Source organism: Bison bison, unplaced genomic scaffold (assembly GCF_000754665.1).
Source record: "Bison bison bison isolate TAMUID 2011002044 unplaced genomic scaffold, Bison_UMD1.0 scf7180017864160, whole genome shotgun sequence".
NCBI lineage: Eukaryota > Metazoa > Chordata > Mammalia > Artiodactyla > Bovidae > Bison > Bison bison.
Window position 1 is genome coordinate 5,227,455 of NW_011494732.1, and position 9,808 is coordinate 5,237,262.

Sequence of the window (9,808 nt, forward strand, 5' to 3'; positions counted from 1 at the left end):
CATGTCTCCTGCACTGGCAGACAGTTTCTTTACCGTGCGAGCCACCGTCCAAAGCACCGGGCCCTCCCTAGACCCACTGAATGGGAAACGATGAAGTGGGGCCAGTATTTCATGTTATTCGGGTGTAACTTACAGATCTCAAAATTCACTCTTTTAAAGTGCACAAGTCAATGATTTCCAGTAAATTTCTAGAGTTGAAATCATCACCATGATCCAACTATAGAACATTTCCATCACTCCAAAAGATCACTTAGGCCCATTCCCAGTCCCTTCCTGCTCACCCCCAGTCCCAAGAGAAATCATTGATCCACTGTCTCTAGAGTTGCCTTTTCCCCACCAGTGATTTGGACAGAGGAGACAGTTTAAAACCACTGCCTGCAGGCAACAAGGAATTAGCAAAAGTGTTTGAGGCAGGGAATACTACCTCTGATTTTTAGAATAACTCTAGAGGGCTGAGTGGAAGGACTTGAATGGGGAGAGACAGGAGAAAGAAGCTGTTATAATGATCCAGAGCAAAGGCTCTCAACCGGGGCAACTGTGCCCCAAGAGGGTCATTTGGTTTGTACCTGCAAGTGTGCTCAGTCATGTCCAACTCTTTGTGACCCCATGGACCATAGCCCACCGGATCCTCTGTCCATGGGATCTCCCAGGCAAGAATACTGGAGCGGTTGCCATCTCCTTCTCCAGGGGATCTTCCTGACCCGGGTTTTGAACCCGTGTCTCTTTCATCTCTTGCATTACAAGGCAGATTCTTTAACAACTGCGCCACCTGGGAAGTCCCAACTGGGGGATATCTTAGCATCCAACTGGTTGAGGCCAGGGACGCTACTAAGTAAGTATCCGCCAAAAGGCTTCCCTGGTGGCTAAGATGGTAAAGAATCCACCTGCAATGCAGAAGACCTGTGTTTGATCTGTGGGTTGGGAAGATCCCCTGGAGAAGGGAATGGCAACCTGCTTCAGTATTCTTGTTTGGAGAATTCCATGAACAAGAGGAGCCTGGGGGGCTACAGTCCATGGAAGCACGAAGAGTGGGATATGACTGAGCAACTAACCCTTATCCTCCAAAGCACAGGAAACCCCCCACAACAAAGAATTCCCCCGCCCAAGATGTCAGCCGTCCCAAGGTTGAGCTAGATGGCAGGTAATAAGGGGTCAGATTTTGGAGGTACTTCTGAGACTAAGTTAATAGGATTTCATAGATGATTAGATGTTGGTTTAGAAGGAAACAGTCAAAATGAAAGCCTTTGGAAAAGCAGGAGGATGGGGGTGACAGAAATGGAAGTAGTGGTGTAACTGAGGGGAAAGAAAATGAAACTGGTCTGGGGCTTATTAATGAGGCTGAGGGACACTTAAGGGGAGACATCTGCAGTTTGAAAGAAAGGATGGAGTAGAAACAAAGACTGGGAAGTGTTCATACACAAATGATAATTAATGGGAAGGTTGGACGAGAACATACAGAGAAAGAAAAACACCACACAGAATAAAAAATATATATATTTTTTTAAGGAAATAAAATGATAGACTTCCCTGATAGGAATCTGCCTGTCAATGCAGGGGACACTGGTTCAGTCCCTGGTCTGGGAAGATTCCACATGCCTCAGGGCAACCAAGCCCGTGTGCCACAAGTACTGAAGCCCACGGGCCCTAGACCCTGTGTTCCGCAACGAGAGGAGCCACCACAACAGAAGCCTGCTCGCTGCAACTGTAGAAAGGCCTGAGTGCAGTGACAGAGACCCAGCTCGGCTGAAAATAAATAAAATCAACATTTTTAAAAAATGAAGAAACAAGATGAAGGAAAAGTCAAAAATGGAAGGAAGAATGGTCTGAGAAAGAGGAAAAATGGGTCAAAACAGGCTATCCTCAGACACTAGAGTGTTTCAAGTGGAGGCTGGTGAACAGTGTCCATGCTGCAGAGGTCAGGCAAGTATCACACAGGCTTTTGTGGGCGTGATTTTAAAAAAAAAGAGAGAGAGAAAAAAAATTAAGTAGATAATATCAAGAATCTCAAACTTTTGGACTCGAAACCTCAAGGACTTCCACATTCAACTCCATCTGCAAATAGCACTAATGGGAGGAAGAGAAGCTGAAAGCAATTACTTTTGGTCATTAGATCTTTGATCTCTTCAGCGATAACTTCATTTGCTGCTGTCAACAACTCGTATTTTCCATCTTTACTTCCTGAGGGAGTAAATTCAGAAGAAGGGTTTCCTGGGTCTCCAAAGAAGTCTCCAAGTCTGCCGTTCTTTCCAGGGTATAAGAATCGACTGAAATAGAAAAACAGACAAAAAACTCCCTAGTTACACTGGGACTCAGGGACCTCACTAAACATCAAAATAGAATTCAGCAGAGATAACAAAGACCACACCAATTCCAGAATCTCAAGAGTCCATCATAAACTTCAGTTTTACAAAATGTATGAAACAGGCAAATTGGCAAACATGAGTCTTCCACCATGGAATGTTTTGATGATTCCACTGTTTTCTTAAAAAATGAGAGAAATAAAGAACGTACTCGGTTACAGCCTCTTGAAACGCTTTACGGTGGTTCTCACTCTTCAGATGACAACCGAAGAGAATTCCTACCAAATTCTAATTTATGACCAGTTTATCATTTGAGGTATATTCATCTACCCCAGTAATATCTCAGCCCAGGGTCCTTAAGCACTGAGCAGGAAGAGTAATCACAATGGTCATACCTTTCCTGAATGTGACTTGCTATCACTGCGAGTTTGTTGGAACGATTCATGAACAAATGAGAATTTCCCAGCACCATCACGGCATCAATGCATTTTGACAGAGTAAACTGTTGAAACACAGAAGACAAAAGAATCTAAAACAGCTACCCAAAACCACTATGTCAGATAATTATTCACGCTAAAAATTTGCTCTGGAGTTCCCTTCTCCAAGGTCATAAGCAAAAACATCAGGAAGGTATAGTTTTCTGATTCTGAACAGCACAGACTTGCCCATTTCTGACTTGCTTAGAAGAACAACACATTAGCTGGTCAGGTCTCATGGAAGAGAGCAAAAGGAAGGAGGAGCTACTCCTGGGGGATGGGATGGAACTGGGGAAGCAGGAGGAGATATGGTCATTTTTTATAAACATGATGATTGATTTGTGCTCCAGTTGACCTAGATAAAATTTAGTCAGTAGAATCAATCTTTACTAATACTAGTTATCAAGACTCATCCTTTCTTTCTCCTCCCATACAGAACTGTCTACCAGGTACAATTTCATCCTCCCTGATAATCAAAACTGTCCAATTTGAAATAGAAACTCAAGAAAGACTAAAATTCCAACCGAGACTAGAAATCACATGCAAAGACATTCATTTTCACTGTTATTTTTCCAGCTGTTATTCTGTTAATCAATACAACTTATTTGTTCATAAATAAATGTATTCATAGCAAAAATATGGATCATCAAATCTGAAAAAGAAACTATAGTTCTAATTTTACTTATGAGACCGCTTCCTCATCAGTATAATATTCCACACATGTTTTTTGTATAACACTCAAGGAATAGTAAACGTGTCACATCTTCTGTGATAAAATTACTAGCAAACTATTGCTGCACATAGAATAGATAATACATATTGATTAAATTGGTAATTGTAAAGTCTTTCAATTAATTCATTCACTAAATATGCTGAGAACCTATTATGTGCCATGTGAAGACCCTTTTTTTCATGGAATTTACATTCTGACAAGTATTAATATTACTAAAGAAAGAACTATGTTAAGCAGAAAACAAAACCGATAAATTTCACTTACTCTATTTCTTAACATGTAAAACAAACCTATTAAAATTTCTACACAACAAAAAACAACTAAACCAAAGTGAAAGGCAAATTACAAACTGGAAAAAAAAAAAAAACCTCAACACATGAAAGACAATGAGTTAACCTTTTAACATAAAGAGTGTTCACAAACCAGTTAAAATAAAAAGGAACACCCAAAGAGGAAAATGGGAAACTCCCCCAAAGAAAAATATAAAGGAGAAATACAAAGGGCCATTAGAAATACCAAAAGAAGACTGAGAGAATTTTTGGTACATCATACTGGCAAAAGATAAAATAAGGAAACAGAGCATCTTGTGTTAGTACAAAAAAAAGGAATCTTCATATACCACTGATGAGAGTTCAAAGTAAGACAGTCTTCCTGGAGAGTATGATAATATGTAGTGATATGCTGGTCCAGCCACACAATGGAATTCTACTCAGCAATAACAAGAAATGAACTACTGATCCATGTAGCAACATGGACAAATGTCAAAGTAACTATGCTCAGTGAAAACAACAGACCAATAGACCAAACAAGAAAAAACCCAATAACAAAAAACCAACTATATACTGTTTGATTCCAGGTATGCTGCTGCTGCTAAGTCACTTCAGTCGTGTGCGACCCCACAGATGGCAGCCCACCAGGCTCCCCCCTCCCTGGGATTCTCCAGGCAAGAACACTGGAGTGGGCTGCCATTTCCTTCTCCAATGCATGAAAGTGAAAAGTGAAAGTGAAGTCGCTCAGTCGTGTCTGACTCTTAGAGACCCCACGGACTGCAGCCTACCAGGCTCCTCCGCCCATGGGATTTTCCAGGCAAGAGTACTGGAGTGCGTTGCCATTGCCTTCTCCGTGATTCCACGTAAATACATACCTTAAAAATGCAAACCAATCTATAGTGATATTAGGCAGATAAGTGGCTACCTTCAGGAGGGAACAGGGAGAGATGGGTGAGAGAAATTCAAAGGAATATGAAGAAACTCTGCGAGTGATGGATTTGTGTGTTTTTGTTTTGTTACGTTCTTTTGGATACGTCGATCAGCTTACAGGATCTTAGTTCTCCAAACAGGGACGAAAGCCAGGCCACAGCAGTGAAAGCACTGAGTCCTAAGCACTGGACTGCCAGGGAACCCCCATGGATCTGTATTTCATCATTTTGACTGAGGTGACAATTTCATGAATGCATACATATGTGAAGACATAACACTTTCAGTGTGTGCAGCTCATCGTACAGCAACTTGGTAAAGTTACGATCAAGTACATAACTTGTTCTTAATTGTGAGAACATGTCTAATTTAAGAATTTAAATAAGAACGTGTCCAATTTAAGAACTTAAAAATTGGATGTAACATTTTTATATGAATTTCATCAAAGAAAATATACAGATAGCTACTAAGTTTATGAACAAAAGCTTAGTCATTAGGGAAATGCAAATTAAAACCACAATGAGGTACTACCACTTACCCTAGAATGACTATAATCAAAATGACACATGACACTTTCCTGGTGGTCCAGTGGTTAAGAATCCACCTGCCAATGCAGGGGACATGCGTTCAGTCCCTGGTCCAGGAAGATTCCACCCGCCATAGAGCAACTAAGCAAGTGTGCCAGGACTACTGCGCCTGCGGGCTGCAACCACTGAAGCCTGTGCCCCCTAACGCTGGCATTCCACAATAAGACAAGCCCACACACTGCAACTAGAGAGGAGGCCCCGCTCACCAAAACTAGAGAAAGCCGCACGCAACCACAAGGCCCAGCAGAGCCAAAAATAAAAAATAAAGGAAATTAATTAATTTTTAAAAAAAGGATAGGAATTTCCCTAGCAACCCAGTAGTTAAAGACTCCACACTTCCACTGCAGGGGGCATGGGTTTGATCCCTGGCTGGGGAACTGAGATCCCACATGCTCTGGGTCATGGCCAAAATAAATTAATTAAGTAAAACAGCCTAGTCCCAAGTTCTCTTAAAAAATAATAAAAGATAAAAGCTACCCTCGAAAGCTACATACTATAGGATCTATTTATGGAACAAAATTATAGATCTGGAGAACATATTATTAGATTAGTACCAGGGACTAGAAAGTTGCACCAACCATGGAGGGAGCACCGGGGAGCTCCTTGGGATAGAACAGCTGTGTCTTGATTGTGGCGGCAGTTACACAAATCTTACATGTGCTAAGACTGCAAGAACCAAACATACACACACAGGTGCACGCAAAACTGTTATTATCTGAATAAGGTCTGGAGATTGTACTGATGTCAGTGTTCTGGTTTTGCCCTTTGTACTGCAGTTACAGAAGACGCTACTACTGGGGGAAGCTGGAGCCAGAGTGCACAGACCTCTCCGTACCAGTTTTTATAATTTCCTGTGATTCCATAACTATTTTAAAATAGAAAGTATTAAAAAAAAAAAAGACTACATATTATATGGAATCAATATATGAAATGTCCAGAAAAGGCAACACAGAGACGGAATCCAGACGAGTGGTTGCCTACAACAGGGGGGAGGGCTTCCCAGGTGGCTCAGTGGTAAAGAATCCACCTGCCAATGCAGGAGATGTGGGTTCAATCCCTGGGTCATGAAGATCCTCTGAAGAAAGAAATGGCAGCCCACTCCAGCATTCTTGCCTGAGAAATCCCACAGACAGAGGAGCCTGGTGGGCTATAGTCCATGGGGTCGCAAAGAGTTGGGCATGACTTAGTGAGTAAACAACAATAACAGCTAGGGCGTAGAAACAGCGACTGACTGCAAACAAGCACGAGGGAACCTTCTGGAAATAGAAGTTTTCTAAAATGGAATTGTGGTAGTGGTGGTTATACAACTTTACTGTGATTTTTACTAAAAAACACTGAATTATACATTATAATGGGTGAATTTTATGGTATGAAATTATACCTTAATAAAAAAGCAATATACACATGAAAGAAAATGAAGTCACTCAGTCGTGTCCGACTCTTTGTGACCCCATGAGCAGTAGCCTGCACCAGGCTCCTCCATCCGTGGGATTTTCTAGGCAAGAGTACTGGAGTGGGTTGCCATTTCCTTCTCCAGGGAATCTTCCCCACCCAGGAATCGAACCCAGGTCTCCCGCATTGTAGACAGATGCTTTACCATCTGAGCCACCAGGGAAGTACTAAGTCAAATCAGAACTATCCAAAAGCCTTCCCAAGCAGCCTTACCTGAGACTCCTTTAATGCTTGCTTTCCCCACCAAATAGGGTTGGTATCAACTATGATAACTAGAAGATTCAATTCATCCTCTGCAATTAACCAAAAAAAACAAAAAAAATTAGCCTCATAAAAGTGAAACAAAGCTAACATTTCCAATTTGTAAATTAAATCCAAAGCAAGCACCACTGCATGCCTTTCTATGTATATAAGCTACAATCGTGAAAGGAACACAGACCAAGTTCTTTTAAAGACTTACAGCTCTGGAGGCCCTTAGTGAGCTCTTGCTTGCCTTCTGTACATTTACACCTCTCATGCACTGCAATAGTAGCCTCCAGCTTTTTTGGCACCAGGAACAGGTTTCATGGAAGACAATTTTTTCCACAGGTTGTGTGTGTGGGGGGGTGATGGTTCATTCCAGGATGACGCAAGAGCACTACATCTACTGTTCACTTTATTTCTATTATTGTTACATTAGCTACACCTCAGATCATCAGGCATTAGGTCCCAGAGGTTGGGGACCCCCCGAGGTAGACTATGAACTTTGTGCGGTGGGATTTTTGTCTCTTTTATCACTGCTTGTCCTCTGCTCTGAACACAATGCCTAGCACAGGGTGGATGCCCAGTAAACATTTTATGACCCCAAAGATACATGCATCACGGATGTCTGGTCAAGGACAGAGAGCACTGATGGACCAATACCAAGAATCACTAGCAGAATTTCAGGCTTGGGGTAGGGCTGAGTGGGGAGAAATTTAAAGGGAGACACAGAAGCAGTCTGGCTCCAGGTCCATCAAATCACCTTCTAGCAAGGCCAATTATAATTAGTAACCAATCTTTAAAAGGTAAAAACCAGTGTGAAAAGCAATGGCTGTGTAAAGACTTTATTGTGAAAATAATTAGGCTACTCTCTACAAAGTGAAAGACACAACAAAACAGGCTAACACATTAATTCAACAAACACTTACACTGAAGTACCGGTGTTAGGTGTTGGGGATACTGGATCCAAGCCCTCAGGGAGACTATATTCTGAGGTGACAGAATGTGAACCAGTAAGCATACGTTGCTATGAAAAACCCAGGATGCTCATTTAATAGCAGAAAGCAGCAATGCCTTGCTTACATACCCGTATCCTATTTACTCTCCAAGGTCCCAAACCTTGCTACCTCCTTATTCAAAAGTCTTCCCCAGGTCTTCCAACAGGTCCTGGCTCCCCCATCTCAGAAGAGAGGAAATGTCAGCCTTTCTGTGTCAGACCTAGCACATGTAATCCTATCTTCCTGTCCCATTGCTGACAGCTTAGAAAGGGACTTAATGCCGTCTTTCGCTTGTTGTTGTTGTTGCGTCTGACTAAGTTGTGTCCGACTCTTGTGTGACCCCCATGGACTGTAGGCTGCTACGCTCCTCTGTCCATGGGATACTCCAGGCAAGAGCACTGGAATGGGTAGCCATTCCCTTCTCCAGGGAATCTTCCTGACCCAGAGATTGAACCCATGTCTCCTGCATTGGCAGGTGGGTTCTTTACCAGTGAGACACTAGGGAAGCTATCTTTCACCAATTATAAGATGTACTCCCTCCTTTTTTCTTATTTGACAGTTGCTGAACTCAGGAAGGTATCTTACCATTATGACGGATCACATTTTTTCTCTTAATGTTATATTAAATAAAATAAAAGCACATTTCATAATCATATTATCTTAGATTAGATGAAATATGGTATTTCTATTTCGCAAGTGAAAGTAACTTGCTCTAAGTCGCATGGCCTGCTAACAAGTAGCAAAGCTAACACCCAGCTCTGAAGACAGATCTGCTTGACTCTAAAGACTGTGGCTAAAAATTACACAAATGAACCTACTTGCAGGACAGGAACGGAGACACAGACACAGAGAAGGGACATGTGGACACAGCTGGCGGGGGGACGAATTGGGAGATTAGGACTGACATGTATTCGCCACCACGTGTAAAACAGACAGCTAGTGGGAAGCTGCTGTGTAGCACAGGGAGCTCAGCTCAGTGCTCTGTGATGACCTAGATGGGGGCTGGAGGTGGAAGGGAGGGAGATCCACGAAGGAGGAGATACATGTATACATATAGCTGATTCACTCTATGCTGTTGTATACCAGAAACTAACACAACATTGTAAAGCAATTATACTCCAACAAAAAAATGGAAATAAACACTGTGGCTTTTCAATGCCCTATTGTCTCCTTCTGACCACCCACAGGGCTGTCCCTCTTCTGATGACAGTACTCACGACCTCATTTTACACTTAGCTGTGCTTCTGATCTCTCTTCCCCCCTCCGCCCTCTAAATCGTGGACTTTTCAGAGAATGAGGAATGTTGTGTAAATCACAGAACAAAGTGTTTAGCGCAGAAGAGTCACTTAATAACTGTCTCTACACAGGCCCTCACTCTTCTGCCCAAAAGCCTCTGGCCTTATATCTCCATCAGGTCCCACTCCCCAATTCTCAGAACCATACATTCCTTGCTATCATCAAGCCTGAGAAAAACAAAGTGTCGCCTGTCAGGAGAGGTGTGAATCCATACACATGGATTGTCCCTGTGGATTTCTTTCTTTGGGTCTCTACCTTCTCATTTGTAGACACGGGCCATACCAGATCTGCCTCCCTCACAGAGTTGTGATATTATAACAGATAAATGATGCATGGACAATTGTTACTGCCCCTGAAAGGATCTATTTCTATTCTTGCTCTCCACAGTCCATTTCCCACACAGCAGTCAAAGTAATCCTTCAAGATAGTAAGTCAGGGAATTCCCTGGCAGTCCAGTGGTTAGGATTCAATGCTTCCATTGCAAAAGGCCATGGGTTGGATCCCTGGTCAGGGAACTAAGATCTCGCAAA

At 42.3% G+C, this 9,808-nt stretch overlaps 1 protein-coding gene across 2 annotated transcripts in view; it reads right to left on the minus strand.

The window, feature by feature from the left end:
* GTF2H3 (general transcription factor IIH, polypeptide 3, 34kDa) overlaps nt 1–9,808 on the minus strand; it is a 21,440-nt gene that overhangs the window by 10,698 nt on the left and 934 nt on the right. Inside the window, exons 2-4 of one of the 2 annotated variants that reach the window (XM_010841282.1) lie at nt 6,958–7,037; nt 2,696–2,802; nt 2,098–2,264 (exon numbers count right to left, since the gene is read on the minus strand). In XM_010841282.1, coding sequence (XP_010839584.1) covers nt 2,098–2,264; nt 2,696–2,802; nt 6,958–7,037 — 354 coding nt within the window. The remainder of the gene's footprint in view (nt 1–2,097; nt 2,265–2,695; nt 2,803–6,957; nt 7,038–9,808) is intronic. The other variant, XM_010841283.1, reaches the window with a different exon arrangement.